Source organism: Thunnus thynnus, chromosome 1 (assembly GCF_963924715.1).
Source record: "Thunnus thynnus chromosome 1, fThuThy2.1, whole genome shotgun sequence".
Taxonomy (NCBI): Eukaryota; Metazoa; Chordata; class Actinopteri; order Scombriformes; family Scombridae; genus Thunnus; species Thunnus thynnus.
Window position 1 is genome coordinate 13,386,523 of NC_089517.1, and position 22,168 is coordinate 13,408,690.

General features: G+C 42.3%; 1 protein-coding gene across 11 annotated transcripts in view; it reads left to right on the forward strand.

Moving 5' to 3' along the window:
* baz2ba (bromodomain adjacent to zinc finger domain, 2Ba) overlaps window positions 1-22,168 on the forward strand; it is a 76,661-nt gene that overhangs the window by 35,397 nt on the left and 19,096 nt on the right. For 7 of the 11 annotated variants that reach the window (XM_067585895.1, XM_067585917.1, XM_067585945.1 and 4 more), the window contains 12 exons: window positions 8,254-8,445; window positions 12,234-12,425; window positions 12,550-12,711; window positions 13,323-13,519; window positions 13,619-13,831; window positions 14,123-14,761; window positions 16,605-17,373; window positions 17,828-18,097; window positions 19,852-19,912; window positions 20,085-20,193; window positions 21,002-21,103; window positions 21,736-21,958. In XM_067585895.1, the coding sequence (XP_067441996.1) occupies window positions 8,256-8,445; window positions 12,234-12,425; window positions 12,550-12,711; window positions 13,323-13,519; window positions 13,619-13,831; window positions 14,123-14,761; window positions 16,605-17,373; window positions 17,828-18,097; window positions 19,852-19,912; window positions 20,085-20,193; window positions 21,002-21,103; window positions 21,736-21,958 (3,127 nt within the window). In that variant the 5' untranslated portion in view covers window positions 8,254-8,255. The remainder of the gene's footprint in view (window positions 1-8,253; window positions 8,446-12,233; window positions 12,426-12,549; window positions 12,712-13,322; window positions 13,520-13,618; window positions 13,832-14,122; window positions 14,762-16,604; window positions 17,374-17,827; window positions 18,098-19,851; window positions 19,913-20,084; window positions 20,194-21,001; window positions 21,104-21,735; window positions 21,959-22,168) is intronic. The other 4 variants (XM_067585909.1, XM_067585923.1, XM_067585941.1 and 1 more) reach the window with 1 other exon arrangement.

The following is a 22,168-nucleotide window of genomic DNA, read 5'->3' on the forward strand; positions in this document are numbered from 1 at the left end:
ATGCATATCTGGAGTACTGTGCTCATTCCCCACCCCACCCCTCTCTCTCTCTCGTGCGTGCTCTTTCCTCTTCATCCCTTGATATTCCTGATAACTGATGCTATTTCCTGTTATTCAGTGTTATGTATTTTAGTATTTCCTGCATTTATTTAAATATGTGCAGTTCACAGAATGAGGGATATCGTAATAGCATGTAACTGCAGATTGAAACTAAATTACACTCAACACTGATAATTCAGAAATCCAGACTTTTTTTTTAATTGGCAACTGATATGAGCTCAGAATCACACACTAAAAATAAATAAGATAGACCACCATGTTAAAAGTTACCAAGTCATGTTATGATACCAAAAAAATGAGCATCAAAGCATTCAGTTATCAAGTTTTTGATCATATGAGAAGCACTAAGAAAACACTTTTAATGCTGCAAACTTTTTGAGATTACATATAGTAAACATTTCTATAGATATTTTTTGATCATTTGGACTTCTGTTTGAGATAATTCAATCAGAGAGAGAGACTGCGTGAGGCCAAATGAATGTACAGGTGTTGATCAAGATGCAAGAAGCCTACATATGTCCAAAACAGAAATTGTAGAACTGAAACTCAAATAGCGAGCTGAAACACACGAAGTGATTGGAGCTTAAAACCTCTGGGCTACATAAATGTCACTATTTTTACACAAGACTTAAAACACCAAAGCAGATATATATAACAGTTATTATTAACAGCAGTTACACTCACCTGCACATTTTTCCTGGAAGTAATGAGATATGATTAAAAATGCATTTTAAATTAATTTATTACTGCAAATGTGCACAAACTGCAAATGTACTGTTGAATACTGGAAATTTCTACTGTTCTACTGTATTTAGTATGTGTGATGTGTTTTGTGAAGCAAGTTGTGCACAGACTGTCTAAGCACAACGTTTAAGGCCTCAGGGTACATTTTTTGCAAATCATCAGTTTGGCTTTTTGCACTAGAGCTACATTCATTGAATATTAGACTAGAGCAAATGCAAAATACTGTAACAGTCTATAATCTAAATGGTAATTAACATTAACAGGAATTGGCTTACCATTTACCTTGCCTCGAATGCATCTGGTGTGTGTGCGCACGTGTGTGTGTGTGTGTATGTGTGCAGGAGTCTACATGTTATTCTCTAAAGCATCAGGATGGTGTTATTCTGTGCTTCTAAACTGCTCCAAAGTCATTATGGACTCTTGTAGACACATGCAGCTAGTGGCGAGCAGATCTCGTTCAGTCTGCAGAAAAACCGTAATGAGCAGTGAGACTGGCAGATGAGTGTGAGTGGCTAGCAGAGGGAGAAGGGCAGATTCATCAGGGATGATTGCCTGATGCACACTTCTGGTTTTTTGATGTGAAGACCCTGCTAGGTTACCATGGGGAGAATAATTAGCTTTGGCTGGATGCAGATGCGAATGAGCGTAAGAGATGGGAATTTTCTTATTGAGCTTACTTTATGATACTTAGAATGGCGCATACGGGTGTGCTTGTGTGCCCAGATACACATACGCAGACAGACACACACTCACTACCGGCTCATTCTCTTCTATTTATGGCTAGGAAATGGGAGTAGTGCTATGTCTGGTTGAGCTGAGTAACACTATTCTGTCACACATAGGTTTGACATCAAACACAAGTGACAAGCCTATCCTATTCCTCTCCACCGAGTCATCACCATGTCCCAAAATCACATTATTGTCACTGGGAACCCAGCAGAGACGGATGGTGAGTAGGGGTGTTGATTCCAGCCTTTGGCATCTACAGTATGCTTGAAAAGGCAAATAAAGCCATTTGGCAGGAGCCGATTTCTTGTCGTTTCAAAAATATACAGAATGTGTGTGGCATGCCGTTTGGTTTTATAGTTTATCTAAAGCCTCTTACAGCGACATGGATATATGTGTGTGTGTGTGTGTTATGACAGAGCCCAGTGAACACTGAAGCTGGAAACTCTTCAATGCTAACGCCACACTCTACCATTTGCGGCACACGGGACCATATCATTACCTTTTTGCCCTGGCAGGCAGTAAGCAGCTCTAGCGTGGTAAGCTCCAGTGTTACATGGCGGCAGGCAGGCATGCAGGCAGTGGTGTGGCTGTAATAAGACCTGTGGCCAGCACCACTGCCAAGGCTAGCTGAGGCGGGGTGAGAGATGGTGCCCATCCCCTACATGCCCTGCTCTGCCATCTGTCACTGGGCAGGAGCAGAGCCGAGGGAGGGGTCTGAGTCACTCTAGTTGTTGTCACCTAGGCAGGCCACACTGGGGCATGCTGTCTCTTTGTACTCATTTCAGGCCTTGGCTCCATCCAGTGTCAAGTGCTTCTGCAGTTCTGCAAATATCCTATTCAATATCATGATTTAGTGATTTATTATAGATTTATTTATTTCATAAATTTTAAATTTACTTAACTAAGATCTTTTCCAAACTGTCATCAAGCACAACAGTGATTTAACACCCAGAGTAAAACAGAGCTGAAACAATTATCTGATAATTGATTAGCCGTTTCAAGTCATTTTTCAATTAAAATTTCCAAACATACCCTAGGTCCAGCTTCTCAGGTGTGAGGATTTGCTTGTCTTTGTCTAATGTGATAATAAACTGAATATTATCACAACTGATAATGTCTTATGTGATAATAAAGTGAACATCTTTGGATTTTGGACTGTTAGTCAAGCAAAACAAGCGATTTGGTGATATCACTGTGTAGTAAAGGAAATTGGGATGGACATTTTTCACTATTTTCTTACATTCTCTGTAATAATTAGTTGTAGCCCTAGAAGAAATTGCACAATTTCTGTTATGACTGTTGAAGGTGAAGTATAATATCATAATATCAGTATAATATCATACAGTATATACTGTCTCTTTAAATGTTCTCTTAGTAGATGTTTGACTCTGGACAAAGGTTGTCACTTAATTTTTGCCAAGACGCCTGGTTATGTCATTTCCTGGCCATCGAGGTGTGTGCAGGGAGGGGAGGGATGAAGGGAGAAGAAAAGGGGTCAAGCAAGCTTGTGCGTGCACTCCGCTATAAGCAAGATGATCTTTCTCAATTAGTGTTCATTGCCAACAAGCATGCAAAGTACAAACATCCACATCCATATGCACATGTCGTGCCTACAAAAACACACCCACACGAACATACACAAACACAAAAAGAAATGGAAAGTTCAGACTCAGAGCAACAGCTACATAAAGCCAGAAATAAAAGCTGTTAAAGCTGATTCAGTCAGCTGTCAATGATCTTGCTTTTACAAGCACAACTGCGACAGAAAGTACGTTAGTGTGTGTGTGTGCGTATGTGTGTGTGTGTGTGTGTGTGTGTGTGTGTGTGGCAATAACAGGGCATTTTAGTAATGAGTCATGACTGACGGTTTGTCACCCAGTAAGCAGAGGAGCCTTTGGATACTAGACAAGTACTAACCATTCTCAGGAGGAACTTCCTTATTTACTGGAAATGGTAATATAAAAACAAATCAATATGTTTTTACTGAGTAACGCTGAATGATGCAGAAGTTTTAAAAAGCAATGACTTCCATATGCTGATTAAACAAGAAGTGCTAATGGTTGATTACTCATACTGATCTCCTTTTTTGTTTTGTTTTGTTTTTTTTTTTTTTTACCAGTGACAGTCATAATGACACAACTGCTATGTTGACATTTGTCTTGTTAGCTGCTCGGAGCAGGACAGAGCTAAATAGAGGGTCTGTGTCGGACACAGTCGCAGATCACAACAAAATGCAGGGAGTAAGAGATCCAGAGGAGAGAGGGAACGTTACGGAAGCAGCGATGATACAGTTTTTGTCGGCTGCGGTAAGGAGAAAAAAGAAGGAGAGCTGGGAGCCACCGTGTGCCTTTGAATGGGGTCAGGGCATCACAGGGAATAATGCATCTCCCTTCTCTTGCGCCAGGCGCTCCTTCCATTACGGCTGGAGAAGAGACATTGTGTCCACACTCTGATTACCACTGATCCATGCTGATGACTCTGTTGGCGGATTATCTCAGTTAGTATCAGCCATCTGTTACTGTGTGTGTGTGTGTGTGTGTGTGTGTGTGTGTGTGTGTTCGTGTTGAAGGGGCAAGGAGGAAAAGGGGCAGGACTAAGACACACAAGGGGTTGAATAGTTTGAGGTTGTGACACACACACACACACTTCTATAGGCACATGTATCGGCAGTTTTTTTTTTTTGTAAAACCGCTGCACGCATAACTGAGCACCGTTACATACATGCACCACAAAACAAATGCATGCTGTAAGGCCATATACCATGAAACACAGGCCAATACGCAACCGCCAAACGCACACACTCCTGTATACAATTCTACCCTCCTCTCAGATGATACTGACATGTGAAGGCTCCTATATGAAGGCCACATGCAATCATAAAACCGCAGAGCTGTTTATAGCTACACTATCTCCTGAAGGGCCGTTGCATCCAACCACTATTAGCTGCACGCGTTGACAGCTGGGTGCTGTGTTGTATTTGTGGACGTGACTGTGAATCCGGCGCTGGAACACATCTTATAAATCATAGTTCAGCCATTAGCATAAATTCTCACTCTCCTTGCATCTGCGAGACCTGCTGTTTCTGGTTGCACCGCTCCTTGTTGATTGGTTGGTGTTGTTCAAGTCAAATTGATTTAGCCGTTCACGGAGATTATAACGCTTGCCTTATAACCGCCACTGTGGTGTGCCGTTAATTACCTATAAAATCAAGCTAATTCTGATGCTAAATCCATTTTAATTTCTCATAATTAAGTCAGGATTGGATCCTTAAATACCTTGGCGCTCCATTATTGTTGCAATCATTGTTGTGGCTGTGCATTTGGTGGTACATTGCCGAGCTCAATCTTATTATTGTTATTAGATTTAATTGCACTAAGTGATCAGTTTGTAGTTGTCTGAGGAAGATGGACTTGCCTCGCAGTCGTTTTTTTTCCCCCCGCTGTCCTTTCTCTCTCCATCTCTCATCCCCAGAAAGAGGCCCTTTGAGAGATTGTGAGAGATGAGAGGAGATGAGGGGGAGGGTAGCTCTGCTTTACACCTCTGCAAAGGAGGGATTGCTTTTTTGTTGTTTGTTAGGGGGGGAAATCAATTCTGTTCACATCATCACGATTTGACAAGGCGAGGCATTAAGTGCAGATATTGAGAAACGACAGGAACGGTTTACAGCCTGTCCTTCATCTTCTCCACTCTTTTCCTTTCGTCTGTCTGTTTTTTTTTTTCCCACAACAAAATCAGAGTATATTGTCTTTCTTATCCTTTTTCCCCCCTCAATCTTTGTATCTCTTTTTCTCTCTTTCTCTGTTTTTCTTTCTCCCTGAAAAGGTAGAGAATGATCCGCTTCACTTACCAGCTGACACCACATAAGCTCGCTCGTCCTCTGAGACACGAGCCTTTTGTTTTCATGTGCATTATGATAATTATGAAGGGCCACAGCTCCTCTCCATTTTCATCACACTTCTCATGATACTTACATTTTTTGTCAGGAGCAACCACGGGTATCACTCTTTTTTTTTTTTTTTATCTTGTGAAAGAATCCATTTTTTTCATGTTTTTTTTTTCCACCCTAACCTGACATTTAAAGGGTGACAGCCGAAGTGAAGGAGCACAGAGTGTGACAGGCATTCATGCAACAAAATGTGACAGAGAGGTAACAGTTTTTGATTGGGATTATAATAAAACACTTAATCTTCACACAACCAGAAATCCACTATTTCTTGTAACATTAATTTATTTGCCATTCCGATTGATAATTTGTCTCTTTAGCCCGCATCTCGTCACCTTGCGTGAGGGGCCATATGTAGGACCTTTGACCTTGCTCATAATTACACTACCGCCATCTTTTTCACTGCAGCAATGGCAGTCATGGCTGCCCAAGTCCGATGGCACACCAGCCTCCTCCCTGTGGACTGCAGCAGGTTTTCTTGTCATCCGTGCCTCTCGCTCTCCCTCTCCCCCTCTCTCTCTCTCTCTCTCTCTCTCTCTCTTTCTCTCTCCCACTCTCCCTCTCTCTTGTCAGTGTTGCTCCTGGCGAAAGGCTGATACTTGATATTCAGAGGATAGCAGCTTTTGTCTCAGAGATTTAATCAGTGGCTCTGCTCCCACTGCAGAGGAGAGAGGGAGGGAGGGTGGCGGAGGGGTGGCAGGAGAGAGGGGAAGGAAAGAGAGATGGAGGCAGAAACTGTTTATGTGTAATGACACAATAACAAAGCCTGCCTGTAAAACACAATCTGCAAACTGTGCTTTTGAAGGGGATTTTCAGTCCTGGATTAGTGTCAGGCAGAGGGATATGGAAAAGGAGAAGAGAGAAAAAGAGTCAGGTTGATGTGATAGACAGGGGAGGTGATTTTGTCTGTGTGTGTGTGTGTATATGTGTGTGTGCAATGGGGGTTTAAATGTGTCAGTGTGTGTGTAAATTCATGTGTTTTGGTACCGTTTAGTGTTTATTTGGTTGCACAAGTTGGCGGCTGTGTGGACACAGCCACATTGTGTTCTCGGTTGTAAGCAAAAGGGGATTAAAGTTGAATAATGTAAGTAAAATATTTGGCTGCAGAATGGCCAAATGTTTCTTGTAAGGGTTTATGTTGTTGGTTGCTTGATAATGGCTGGCATGACGACTCTGTGAGATTCGTAATGGAAAGCTGCTGTGTTGGTTAATGCACCCGTCATTTAAAAGCCTCTCCATTTAGTTCTACTTCCAACTGAAAGGACTCAGGGAGCAATGTTGTCTTTAAAGGCCTCAAAGAGCTCTTAAATTTAAATGACATTCTTTTTCATCAAGGAGGTGTAAAGGGATCCTGGTTGTCAAACACAGGTGTGCGTGAGTGTGTGTGAGTTTGTTTGCACATGTGTGCTGGCGTATGAGTCTTAGGGAGGGAAAAGGAGGGGAAAAAAGCAAATAATGTGTTTTTTATTTCTGAGTTTTTCCACTAACCTTCGTCACTCCAAACTAGAGGTCTTCACGGGTCCAAAATGTTGGACCCGACCCAAACAAACCCGTGGAAAACCTACCCGAAACTGATGTGCAGAAATTAATTTTCAAAAAGAGAGACCTGACCTGAATAGACCCGGACACAATAGACCCGATCCAAAATGCGGTCGACTCAAAAAAACCTGAACAGAGAGGGAACATAAACACCAGCAGCGGCCTGATGCGCTATCAATTAATTCCATCAATTAGCAAGCGGCCGCTGTGGGAAAGAGCAGCAATATTATAATAATAATAATTCCCTAAGAACGAATGTAAAGTCATAGAAACAAAAATGATTTGTTTATATACTTCAAACACACATAACATATAATATAATAACTAAAAATCCTTCTCTACCTCCTGTACCAGCAATAAAACCTTCTGTTGCTTACTGGGTGTCAGACAGACAAAAGACAATATTCTGACCTATTTACTCTTTATTTTATTTAATATAAATTAATAATAAATGTAATATCTGTGAATCAAATTCTAAAATCAATTCAACAGCATAAATCTTGTATCTTGTAGATTTTCTTAAAATAAGTTCATCTTCAGTTCCCTTTTCAGAACCATTCTCTCATGTATGTCGACTATTTGCATAAAACAGGAGCAAACAGCTGATGTTCCATTCGGTTTTTACCTCCTTGTTCTCTTTTTCCTTTTACTTGTTCTTCACGTCGATTCACTTCACAGTTTACATTCTCCTCTCACTCAAAACACGTCGTTTTCTCCCGTGGTGATCGTGACATACCACATGATCAGAGCTGATACTGCATACACTCGGGTTGGTTCGGATCCACTCGGGTATTGGACCTAGAACCGAGTGGACCCTCTACTCCAAACATCCTACTTCAGCTTCAACAAGAGCGAGTTCTCTTTAACGGTGCCTGCCCTGCTGCAGACCACGTTCTCTCTGGTGTTTTTCTTGCATCAAAATGTAAAACTTGCTTTGTTGTCCTGTATCAGAGTCCTTAAAGATGTTATCCTCCTTCCTACCCCATATAGAATCAATAGAGGCTGGGAGCCAGTGAGCATGGCTAAATAGAAATATTGTTCAGGGGAAGTGAGATGTGAAAGGAAAAGTGTCAGGAGATGTGTGTGCGTGTGTGCATGTGTGTGTGTGTGTGTGCGTGTGTGTGCTAGAATATGTTGTGTATGTGTGACAGTATGTATTTGTGTGTGTGTGTGTGTATATGTGTGTGGGTGGGTGTGCTTTGCTATTGTAACCCTGCTGATTGGATTGTGTTTGACAGATATGGAGTCTGGAGAGCGGCTGGCCTCCCCTGTGCCCACCCTGTCTGCTGCTCGCACCTCCTCCCCTGCGGCCTCTTCCTCCTCCTCCTCCTCCTCCTCCTCTTCTTCCTCTTCGTCATCCCCTGCGCCCCACTCTAAGAGCAGCCTGGCCCCGAGCCCCTCAGCACTGGGATCCGCACTCAGCACCTCTGGTAAGAATCACTCTTTCTGTCCACCTGTCGATCTTCTTTCTCTCTAAAACCATGCGTGCAAAAATACCAGCACACGTTGCAAACAGTTTCCATGTAACCATAAAAAAAAAAACAAACATGCCGAATATGGTCACCTTCATGTCTTGATAGCATTCAGAATCCTCCTCATTTCTTTACCATGAAAAATGAGTTTCCTCCCGTATTAATTATACAGTTATTTTGCAGCCTGTGTGAATACACCTCTCTCCCAGCTACAAGGATTTTTTTTTCCTGACAGCTTGGGTTGCAATTGAAAAGCTGCTGCATTAATGAATCCCAAACAATTAGGGGGCTCTTTTGTGTGAGAAACACACACATGCTTCGCCATGTCTCCTGACAACCTTCAGCTCTCTGGCTCCAGCTGCCTCAGAGTCAGGCTCAGCACGACACTGTGCATGCATGTGTGTGTGTGTGTGTCTGTGTGTGTGTGTGTGTGTGTTTGTGAGTGAGAGAGAGAGAGAGAGAGAGAGCTTCTGCCTGCATGATTTAACATTTGTCAGCCACTCAGTGTCTAGTCAGTCCTGTCCAGCATCCAGCCTCCTTTCTATGTATTGGTCAAAGCCATTAGGCAAAGAGGAGTGTATATGTTTGGTGTGTGTGCATGTGTGTGTGTGTGTGTGTGTGTGTTTGTGTTTGTATCTCTGTGTGTTTTTCAAATATCCCTTGTGAGAGTGAGTGAATCATTTGCTCATGCTCTCTTTCTCCTCATCTCTTAATGTCTTGCTGTTTTTTCATAGGCCTGCTATAGACACACACACACACACACACACACACACCACACACACACACACACACACAAAGATTGCACTGAGCAGGAAAGAGCATGTATCCAGCTCTCTCCATGATTGTTGTGTTTTCTCTCTGTTACAAGAAGAGGAAGAAGGAAAGAGTAAAATAAAACCCCTTGTTTTGTCCTCCATCTCCTTAGTGTTGCCCCAAAGAAGAAGCCATTAGGAGCGTCTCCTCCTTATGCATTATACATCCCCCTTATCCCTCTGTGCCATTACGTGTGCTCAGATTTTGTAGATAAGCGATTTTGGACTGAGCGTCAAATGAAATGCTGAGAGGCAGGCTGTTAGCTCTGAACTTCTGCTGCGCTTTGTGAGAATCAAGCCAGCCATTTCTTTTGTATAAAATGCCTTTTCCAGTGTGCGGACTGTAACTCAAACATATACATAGATATAAACTGAAAGAGTTGCTTTCCCCACATCTTAGCATCATTAGAAGGAAAAACATTCTCAGCCCAAACAACAAGAATATGTCAAGTGTATTGTGTAAGCAGGTAACATCAGTAATTATGCATTGCAGAGATACAGTATCATCACAGAATGTGCAGGCATTGATTCAAGGTTCTTTGCCAATGTGCCAATAACACTTCAGAAAAAAAAAAATCTGAAGAACATTAAAATGAGCATGGACTTTATGTGTTTGTGTGCATGCGCGTGTGTGTCATTGATGAGGATATCACTTGGAGAATAAAAGCTGATCGGTGCTCGTAGCACTCTCTCCTTCTGGGATCAACTCACGGATGCAATTAACTTAAATCTGTCTGTGGAAATTTGATTGACTGCAACAAACAACAAATTAATCCCCCTTCGGCAGCATCCAAACATGAAAAAAGCAGGCGGTGCAGTTTGTCAGAGTGGAGGAAGGATTGAAACAGAATGAGAAAGAGGGCGAGGGAGAGAGAGAGAGAGAGAGAGACAGTGAGAGAGAGAGAGAGAGTAGGTAATCCTAGGTATGTCTTTCCTGTGCTTCTTTCTCGCTTCAAATTTTAGATTTAATTATTCGCCTTCTGGAAGCCTGCATTAATATTGAAAAGGCATTTGCAGATGTCACTTTGTGTTGCCTGGAAAGGAAAGGGGTGTGCAGTGGGGGGGGGGGTTGGGGGGTGTTGGGGTGCTGGGGGAGAGGTGGGCACCCCAGGCACAAGTGAATGCTGTGGCTGGCCTTTCTGGGGGTTGCACTGCAGTCGTTTATCTTCGTATCCGCTAGCTGACGCTGGCAAGGCGGGCTCTACATATTCAGCATGTTCTAATGACATTCAAAAGGCAGATTTTGCTGTCTTGTGGTAGAGGGGGGCCTTGAAGCCAACACAAAGGGCTATACTCCTATACGTCACACTGCTGGCACGCTGGCAAGGCTTTGTTTCTTGCCACGTAACCACATGCAGTTTGATTCTCGCTTAAAAATAGTCTCTGAGATGTATATATAGAATCATGTTCATTTACAGCCTTCTTGGCTGTTTTGGTATTGAACATACATAACTGCCCCTGCTGTGTAAAGTCTCCCTCTAGATAATTAGATCCCAGACTGCATTAGTTCAAAAAACACTGTGTTTCAGTGTCACTCTGTTTTACATTTCTGTGGTGTGTGCAAGTGTATAGTAGTTTGACATTTTCATCAGCACCGTGCACAACACTTTCCTTTTCTTCAGTCATCACTTTTTTGCATGTGTATTACTTGGCTTATGCAGAGGCATCAAGCAGGCTTGCTCTCCTTTTCTGGAATAGAAATTGAATTTGCATGAAATATGCTCACACCAAATTGCATCTGACTCTGGGAGGAGGTAATACGTGGCAGTCGCCCCTGCCAGAAATGATTGTGCTCAGGAAAACGCTAGAAGATGATGATGTTGATGAAGTATTCTTCTGTGCTGAAATTGAATACCAAAAGGATAGAAAGAGGTTAGCTTTTTACACCTTATACACACACTTCTTATTCTCACTTAGAATATCCAGTCTTTGTCACAGCGCAGTATATTCTGACGCTCAGTCTAAATGGAAGAAGTATCAATACACAAATAGTCCAGTGCTTAAATTGGATTATGGCAAAATGCTCTGTAATTTCAATCTTTTATTGTATAGACATAAGCATCATGCAGAAGCAATAGACTGCCTGTCATATACTTGTAGACACTGCAGCTACCTTTTAAATTTAAGTTCAGTGCGCATTCAGTGAAAGTTGAAACGTAAGTTAATTCTTACACAAATAGAGGTAAGTTGTTCGGCATTTTAATTCTTCTAGAGTCAGGTGGATAAGAAGTGACAGTTTCAAAAGCTGTTTAAATCAAGTTTTTTTTCTCTTATATCAAGTGATGTAATTCGAGAGCAATGTTCTGAGTCCGCACAGATAAACATATACAGTACAAAACAAAAAGTAGGCCAATAAGCGGTGCTAAAGGTGCAATAAACAACTGTCAGCTGTCCTTAAATTGCACTTTATGGAAGAAAAATAATTGTTAAATATGTACAAATAGTGAAATTAAGTCAGAAGTGAGTATTTTTAGACTCTAGAGTTCAAAGCAAAATTCACCTCCTGTATGGAATTCATCTTTTAATCCTAAAATACGGGACTGTTCAGTCAGTATCTGTGTATGTGAAGAGCTCTCTGTCTCCTAGAGCTTGAATACTGGGAATTATCAAGAAAATATGCCGTTATAACTATCAACTAAAAAACTCTGTTAACAAATCAGTATCCCACTAACTGTGAAAGAAGCAGGTTTATGTTAATTCTTGTTTTAAGATGTGGTGGAAACTCAAAGGTCGAACTGTCATAATCATTGCTCTTTTATGGAACAGAGGAGAGCGTGTGTTTATTAAGAAATGGAATAAGTCAAAAGCTGTGAACTTTTCTCCACTTTTTGCTCTTTACCGTTTGCCAGTGTGTTGTCATACACAAGTATTTGTTATGGATTGCATTTGAAAACATTTGAACACGTCCTCCTCTTTGGTTTGGATTAATCTCAGGCCGTCTGTTTGGAGCAGCAGGAGAGCAGCCCTTCATTGGCTCCACATTGTCAAGTGCCTTTCCTCTGGTCAACCACCCAGCCTTCGGAGCCATCTACACTGCCGCAGCAGGCAGGCCTGAGTTTGGAGGCTTGGGCTCCCTTGGCATGTCAGCTGCTCTGGCTGCCCACCCCCAGCTAGGAGCCCTCTCTGGTAAGACGGGGACTTCAAGATTGGAGAACGGGGGGTGTGGGGGAAGCAATTATTTGCTAAATGGGTATGTTTCTACAATTCACTCCCTTTCTTGTTTTCTCTTGTACTGTCTCCTCTCCAACAGAGTGGTGGCGAGCTGCTGAAGCCCATGGACGGGGAGCTGCTGCCTTTCTCCCTTCTTTCATCGGCTTCCCTCCATTCTTCACCCCCCATATCCAGCCCAACCACAGCGCCAGTCCTGTTCAGATCAGGATGCCCAGCAAGAACAGCCATGCTCCACCTAAAGGTACGGCACTGTCAAAAAGACCCTTATACTGATTCCTACAGTTCACTTACAAACACTTACAGACAACATGAAAACATGATTCTCCTCAGTATCATCCTGTCATATGTATAATGCTTTCTTTTGAAGTATTAATGAATTACTTTTGTACGAGATACTGTGACTTTGCACTGAGAATAAACAACCTAACCTCTCTCTCTCCTCTCCCACTATCTCAATATGTGTGTTCTCGTTTTCTTCCACAACCTAAACCCACTTTGGCCTGTGATGAGATTTCTCCTTTTCTAGACAAATTTAATGACTTTCAGTCCTCACTTAGTGATTCTGTCAACCCCTCTCTCCCGCCCTTTCCCTTGTGTTCCCTCTCGTAATCTCTGTTTCTTGCACTATTTTAATTTCACTGTATCTTTTAATTTATCTTTTATTATGTAAACCACTCATGTTGGGCTTGTGTGTTTCGCAGCCAGCATGTTTGATGAGATACATGTATAAATCAATATTTTTAGTAGTCTCATTGCATTCTGCACTTAGTGCCAGATATTTCATTATCCTGTGTAGGAAAGTTCTCTGAAATGATAGATTTGAGTTGAAACCAAAGTCTTTTGTGTTTCTAGGGGTGAATGGGGCAGTAAATGGCAGTGGAGTCTGTCCTCCCACCACACAATCGGGAAGCTTTTCTGCAAGTCCGGCCCCTGTCCAGACATCGACCAAGCCAACCAAAAGTGCAGAGCCCTCCAATAGTCACCGTAGCAGCCCTCAGAATAACCCAGCAGAGATGGCGGAAAAGCAGATCCAAAAACCTAAAGAGAGGGTCAGTAATGGGTTTTAGAAACTCTACAATTTGAAACACAGAGCTCAAGCATTTATACAGTGAGGATGATTCTTGAATTTTTTTTTTTTCTTAACTCAGAAGCCACGCAAGAAGGCAGTAGACACTTCTGTGGTGAGCAACAGTGAATCAGGCACATCTTCAGACAGCTCAAGTGACGGGTCCCTCAGCAGTGATCTGGAAGACCTTGCAGAGGATGATGAAGACGATGATGATGACGATGAGGATGACGAAGAAGAAGACAAGCAGAGTGAATTGTCAGACTCTGAGAAGCGGACAAAGAAGAAATCAAAGGTAAAGAAGAGCAGTAAATAATCGGGGGGAAAAAAAATTTTTTTGTTAAACTAAAATAATGACTTATAGAGACAAAGGGTGTCATTTGTGTGCGGGTGCACAAAGCAGGAAACACAGCACGAAGCCAGCATGCCCTTGGCCTCACTGGTCATGGCACACTTGACTGCACTGAGGGCCCAGTGCCTTCATTCACTAAAACAGAGCCCAAATGTTGAATGAATTAAAATAAATTATCATACCATAAGGCTATTCTTTGTTTCAACAGTTTTTTTTATTTCATTTGCTCCACAGGTTTTGATACCAAGCACTGGAACCGCAAAGACTGACAGACCACTCTCTGGGGTTTCCACAGCGGAGCCCCAGGACAAGAAAGACAACCAGACCCAGAAGGTCTCCTCCAACCCCCCAACCCTCGTGCCCCTACCCTGCTCTGTCTCCCCTCCTGCCCTATCCCAAGCCTCACCACTGGCTCTGCACAGCTCCAGGTCCCGGACAGAGGGGCCACAGCAACACTTCAGTGTGATTCAGTCCACTGGCCTGGCTGCCAACTCAAAGCCCCTGGCTCTCCTCACTCAGCCCCGTAGGGAGTCTGCACCGTCTTCCTCCCCCATAGCCCTCACCACATCTCCAAAGGCACTCTCCAGCAGTGCCTCTCCCAAACCTCCCAAACTGCTGCCTTCCTCCTCCCCCCAGCACCTGCCTCTCTCCCTCTGCTCCTCCCCCAAGCCTCTCTCTGTGCCCTCTCCACCCCGTTCGACTCTCCCACTGTCTACCTCCCCGAAACCTTTTGGTTTGACCTCATCTGTAACAACCTCCCAGAAGTCCTCGCAGAAGCCACGTCAGCACGCTGCTCCTGGCACTGCCAAAGCCAACAGGAGGAAAATGTTGGAAGCCTCACTTGCGCAGATCAATGAGTTCAGGCTCAAACAGGTAAGCCAACCTAAAACAACAGTTGAATAATGTAATTTCTTACAACATTTATCCACACAAATGACACACATATGTCACAGTGCGTATTACTGTGAGAGAGAGACATTTAACCTTTCAAACATTTCCCCAAAATGAGATGACAGTGAAATATATTATCCACTGGATCTGACTGTGGAGTTATCTTTCCCTCTTTTTCTTCATGTATACCACATGATAACCAGCACTTTTTTTTAATCTGGTGTTCATTTACCATAACACAAAATCCAAGCAGCCTGCAGACAGCTACAGAACTGTTGCTGGTGAAGCTGCACACTAAATTTGAAAATGAAATCATAACATTGACTGTTGCAGTTTCTCATTCACAAGAAACTGGAATTTTGTATCAGAGGGAATCATGATCTAAAGGGCCTCTTTAGAATTACAGCATGGCCATGAGCAAACTCTTACGACTGTAGTTGAACATCAGAGATTTAATTTGTATATAGCTGAGGAGGCAGTACTTAAGAGTAAACTTGTAGGGCACTGGGATTGGATGCAGAAATACAACCAGACATTAAAGAAATGTATAAATTTTGCATGAAAGTCTGCCATCTGGGAGAGGAAAGGGTCTAGACTATAAATAACTGAATGTTTTGTCATTGTGTGCAGTAGTTATTGGCTATATACGTACATATAAGTTATTGTTGATGTGAAATGAAAATTAGGAATGTTCAAATCTTTCAGTGTGCAGCCATTTGTCTTTGATATCCTCCAGCTTTGCACAGAGTAGTGTAATATCTTCACAAGTTATTCTAGTATTTAGAAAAGTGTTTTTTATAGATCTGTACGGTACTGGTGGAACAGTGTTTGTGTTTGTGCCCAAGTTATAGCTCTCTCACATCTTAACCTTAAAGCTATTACAACCCAAATATAGTGCTCTATGATCTATGTGTTTCTGTGGTTTGCCTTATGTTTTTCACACTTTTCGTTTATAGTAGTTACAGACAATCAGCTGCTACAAAGATTAGCCTGTTGATAAAAAGGTTAATGCTTTGAGTTTCATTATCATTCTGAGGCAGACTTTGGCTCTGTAGACACGCTACTGTATTATTTATGTTTTTTGTCAGCCCAGATAAAATGGTATAAAAGTTGAAATTTTCTTCCTTTTTACTACAAAATACAGTTTAATCAGATGAAATATGAACGATAGCAAAGTAATCAATAAGCTAAACCTATTGAGATCAGCTTATTCTGTGAAAATCATTTCCCTTTTTCTGTTTTACCAGCACCGAGAAGTTTACAACGAACTAAATTCCCCTTGTGGTTTCAGCACTGTTACTGTATTTCATGGTCTGTGAAATTGATTTGTTTCACTTCATATCACATCCAGTTGAAAGTGCAACGTTAAAGTCTAACCTGCTTTTGCTTAAACACAGATTGAACCAAACTTGTCATCAGTGTAAAAAGGCAAACATGCCCAGCTGCATGATGATAATGATGACGGAGCTTTTCAAATGTGAAGACAAATAATTACAATTTTAGAGAGATACTCAGTGTCTCTTTTTGTGAACTTGGCTGAGTACAATGCCTTTGGTTATTGCATTTATGTTCTTTTTGTTTCCCAGAAAGGAGCTTAGACACAGTTAACTGTACCAGTGTTCGGCATTGTAATTTTGTCACCTGCTCAAACAATCAACAGTGATGCGAACTGACAGCTAGAGCAACTCCACTTTGTCCCATTTCTTTTCAAATTTTTTTTCTAACCTTTCTTTGTTCCTCTTATTTTGCTTTTCCCTCCCCCTCCCTGCCCTTGACTCCCTGCCTCTCCTCGTTCTCTCCCTCTCTCCTCCTCCTCTATTCCCAGACTCTCATGTCCCAAGGGCAGACGTTCCCAGCTGAGCTAAAGAAGCAGCAGCAGGGGCCAAACAGGTCTCCCAAGAGGAAGTCTCTGTCTTCATCGCCATTGCCACCCGTTCCACCTCCTCCACCCCAGAACAATCACTCCAACCTCTTCCTATCGAGTGCCCTGCTGGGGCTTCCTGAACCCCATCACCCCAATGGAGTCATCCAAAGCACCACTCAGGACGCACCTTTGGCCCTCATCACCAAACCTCGCAAAGACTCTGCCTCTCAAGGCAAGTCCCCTCAGTGCGACTCTGATGCTGGGTCAATGCCTGTCAATCTGAGCACAGGGGCGAGTAGGACCCAAGCAACCGCCCAGGCTGGACTTCCGTCACAGCCCTCCACTACCTCACCCCATGCCACAGGCCATGGATCCCGAAAGAGCAAGACCCCCAAGGGTAAGGGACAGGCACCAGGGCTCGGACAGGGACAGGGACAGGGACAGGGACAAGCAGCAGACCCTTTAGCTGCCTGGAAGGGCTTCTCTCAGAACCACCTAGTACAGTCTCTAGTAGATTTGTTTCGTGGAGGAGAGCCCGGGATTGGGATTCCTGGAGTTAGCATCCCTGGAGTTGGAATTCCTGGGATGGGGATCCCTGGGACTTGTAACCCCACAGCTGGTCTCCCTGCTAACAAGGAATCTGATGACTCGGGAGATGATGATGATGATGATGAGGATGACGACCTTGAGGAAGAGGAGGATGAGGAGGACTCAGATGATAGTCTGTCAGGTTGGTACCTTCTTTGTACACAAGTAACTTTCACATTTAAATCAAGAGTTGACCATAAAATATTAACATTAGGACAGCGACTAATTATTATTTTCATCACTTTGGGACAATTTTCCCATTTAATTCATTAATTATTGTGTTAGTAAAATGTTGATCACAATTTCCTAAACTCAAGGTGACGTAATTAAATTGCATGTTATGTCTGACAAACAGTCTGCAATTTCAAAATATTTGGTTTATTAGCACATAAGACGAAGAAAAGTAGCAAATCCTCACCATTGAGAAACTGTAACTGCATAGTGTTATTTAAGAAATCTGTTTTAAATCCTCGGAATACAACCTGCAAAAAAAATAAAAAATTAATTCAATCGCCATTTGTTTTGGTGAATTGATACCTCATTAATTTTAAACTATCAGCTCCTTAGCTACTTTGTGTCCTGGTTTCATATTTTAGAGTCTGATAGCAACTCAGACAGTGACATCTCTGGGAAGAAAGTGAAGGAGCTTAAGCTGCTGCCGTCTGGATCATCCAAGAAGGAGATGACACCCTGCAGGCTAACCAAAGGCCCAGAACTACTGAACACCTCAACTAATCACACAGCCACCAGCTGCTCCCCTCTCAACCTACAGGTCATCAAGACTCCCACCATTGTCACCAGCTCCAGTGCCTTGGCCTATCACAGCTCTCCAGGCTCTTCCTCCTACACTCTAGCCTCACCGTTAGGTAATGTGTTTAAAAATATGATGCAGAAAGGTGGTTTTCATGGGACCTCATGCTGGAAAAAAGTTCTGAAAATAAGTCTTTGTTTTGATGTGCAGCAAAAGAGAGCGCATTTATAATTATGTATGAGAAGTTATAAGCGCTAAACTTAAATTTTGGTTATTTGGTTAAATGTGTCCAGTGCTGTTACTGCTTTACCTCTCACTGTCTTATTGTGAGCAGCAGATGTTTGCTTTCATCACAAAGCCATATACAATACCACAAAGCAAGCTATAGTATACTGCAGAGGGCAGGCTTTGTTTACTAAAGGCTAGCCTCTGCTCTTGAATAACAGAATATCCCATCATCCTCAGATGATTGTAAAGAGCAATTGTTACTTTTTAGAGAGGCAGGAAGAGGGCCGTTGGTTGTCATGATCTAACCAGAGCTCCGAGATCCTGTAGAGGCATGCCTAAGAGCCCTGACAACTGGTTTGGCACAGCACTATCAATGCAAAGAGAATACCCAGATCAGAAAAAAAACAGGACATATGTGTAGCTTGCCAGGAATGTTCCAAGCAGACATTCCTGTCTTTCCCCTTGCTGTAGGTAATTTTCTTTTCTCTTCTGCTTTTTTAAGTGGATATTGGTCATTAGACAATACCATGTGGTGTAAATACACTTTTATGTTCATCAAGGATGGTATTTTAGTTTTATGATTTAATCATGGTGGTGATCACGTGGTGCTGGTAAATGTAGGTTTGGATTGCCAATGTAAATGTGTGAAGCCTCTTTCAGGGTACTAAGTCTATGTCTGTAGTAACATTTCCATAACACTTTGAACACAGCACAAGTCTGAACTGGTTGTTGTCAGATTAACGTAAAGACTACAGTAGCACAACAGGTAAAACATGTACAGTGAGAGAAAAAGGGAGAGAGAGAAATGTGTGTCTAAAGATCACGGTAAAAAAATGTATTATCTCTATCTGCATCTCCTTTGAATGAAGTAAAATCTGTGTCATACTACTATGAAACTTGTGGTGCTACTGGGGCAGAATAGGTTAAAAAAAACAACTTGAACAACCGGAATAATAACAGGACTCTATCCTTGTATTTTCAATCATCATTCATGCTAACTGCATGGATGAATAAATTAATCCCCAACAAAACATACAGAAGTGAGCTAATAGGAGTGCTAACTTAATGTCCTCTCATTCAGTGCTTGTGCATTATAAAACAGGCGTCAGAGTTTGCTCTCGAATAACATTAAATGGTAAAATTGATGCAAAAATGTATCAGTGGATTCATTATGAGGGGCGGTGGCAAGCGTCCCCTGTGTTTACAGTGGTCATTAATTAAGACTTCAATGAAAAAAAAAAGTTTTAAAATCCATCAGTGATGCAGCCTGAGAGAGACCAAAACCCAGTCTACATCCCCCGAATCATAGCATTTTATCTCTCTCTCTCTCTCTCTGTTCCCTCTTGTGCACCAGGTGCAAATATCACACAAGCATGCAGCTCTGTTCTGTCTTTTCTGAATTTAGTCGTAAGAGGCATTAAGGAAAAAGACACCTATGGCTGAATGATAAAAAGCCATCGCTTTAACAAGTAGATGAAGCCAGCAACATGACATATTCCATGTCTGAAAAGGGTTTTATAGGGTACCCGCCTGGTATGATTACAGTAAGTTCACAGGGTTTGACTGCAGTTACTGTACGTGTGAGGTTTTCAGTCATGGGTTTTGCTGTCAAATTGATGGCTGAACTCTGTCTCTCCACAGGCTTAGGGAAGAGGAAGAGGGTGATGGATGAGAAGGAGTTGATGATACCTCTGGAGTTGGGGTATGTACAAGAGGCTGAGAGAAATAAAGCTCTGGCTTATGAAGTGCTTCACTTCTGACTGTGTTGAAAATCTTTGTCACTTGTATGCCCATATCCACTCATGCTCTCACATGTATTACTCACATTGTTCTTCATGAACAACTTTGCTGTTTTTTCATTCTTAAAATCCCAGGTGGCGGAGAGAAACAAGAGTCAAAACAGCGGCTGGGCGGCCGCAGGGCGAGGTGGCGTACTACGCCCCGTGCGGCAAGAAACTAAGGCAGTATCCAGATGTGATGAAGGTACCTCGGTGTAGCTGCACTGCAGCATTATCTACAGCCGTGATACAGAGGCATATGTTTTGAGGCAAAATAAATGGGCAGTTGAGTTTGTAACAGGGTGGGAAATCGGCAGGAAGACAAAATCACGCCATTGTGGGTGGAAGTTATGTCTACTAATGATTACAACACTGCCCATACACATTGCTCAAACAAATGCTTGTGTATCAGGATTTGTTTAATATTATCTCTGCTTTTGCTCCAGCTGCACTCCGCCCCCACCCCCACCCCCACCCCTACCCCCACCCTGCTTTCTGTGACCCTAATAGTGAGAGATGATATTCTTAGATTCACTTCTTGTGCCACTTTTTTCACCTCTCCCTCCCCCAAAAATGATTAATGGTTAGTGTTGGGATGCACAACTTCAGCCCCATTTGCACAGTATATTACAGATAGTCTATAATCTTTGTTTGCTTCATACACTGATTGTCACAACTGCCTTTGAGTGCAGTAGTCCAAACAGAAAACGATCTACTCAGTATCATTCACTCACTGCTAGTCAGTCAGTAGGCGGTAAAAAGCCTAGCATGGCCATGGATAAATAAGAAAGGGCCTGAATTGTGCACCCCAAGGTCAGAACCGTTTTTCTTCCCTGAGAGCTTTTGCTCTTTTTTTTGTCCCCTGGCTTTTATAATGATTAGCAGCACTGCACAGATGCACACTGTAACCTTAGACTCCCTCCAATCTAGTGCCTCCCAGTTGCTTTTCAATGTCGCTAATTTAACTTTTTTTTCTGCCTAAACCAACGCCATTATTATTTTCTCTTCTATAGTATCTATCCAGAAATGGAATAAGTGGCATCACGCGTGATAATTTTAGCTTCAGTGCAAAGATAAGGGTTGGTGACTTCTATGAAGCCAGAGAAGGACCCCAGGTGACTGCCTTTCATCTCTCTCTCTCTCTCTCTCTCTCTCCCTGATCCCTGTTCATCTTTTCATCTAGCGGCAGGCAAAGCTTCATGCAGCAGTCACTGTCAGGGCATGGATAGGAATCAACCAAAACCCTCAGTAGTTCTAGTTCATAGACCTCTCACTGTGCATGGAGAAATGTAATAATCAGCTGACATTACTTCCACAGGTGACCAGTGATATTTGCCATGTTATATGTCTGTGATACAAAGAGATAAACCAGAAAATAGATAGTTGTGTATTATTGGAAGCAGAGTAGAGGAAACAGAATAAATACATATAGTGCTGAGGGGCAAGAAAAACAGATTAGATAAAACCTAAAATAGATGATCAGTAAATGAGTATTTCTTATTTAATTTATTGTTTAGCCAGCTTTTTACTGTGTGTTATAGAAAATATAATGATACATAATAAAAAAAACTGCAGAATAACTTTATTACTCTCTTTGGAATACACCCAGATTAGAGTCTAGCTAATGATTAAATTGTTCTTTGTCACAAGTGTTGTACTATATGTCAACAAGTCATTCACTGTTGCCTCCCCAACCCCCCCCCTCCCCCCCAATTTCTCCATGTCTACTTTTTTTTTCTTTCTCCAGGGTTTACAGTGGAGCCTGTTGAAGGAAGAGGAAGTCATTCCTCGCATTTTGGCGATGGAAGGTCGGAGGGGTCGCCCCCCAAATTCAGAGCGTCAATCAGTGAGCGAAGGTGGCAAAGGTAGTCGACGGAGGAAGGGGCGACCCCCTAATGTGGGCGATCCACTGGTGCCGGAGGGCCCCAGTCCCAGTGAGGTCAAACTTCTGCGCAAACTAGAGGCTCAAGGTTAGCAGAGGAAATGAGCCTTGAAATATGTTTATCATAAGTGTATGTTCCATTAATCAACCAGCCATTATATACATAGCAGAGGCCAAAGAACAGATTCAGAAATAGTTCATTTGTGTATTTAATATTTCTACTGTAAATATATGGAAAAATCTTTTTTTTCTGTCATTCTTGTGTACTACAAAAAACATCTATTTCATGAGTAGAAAT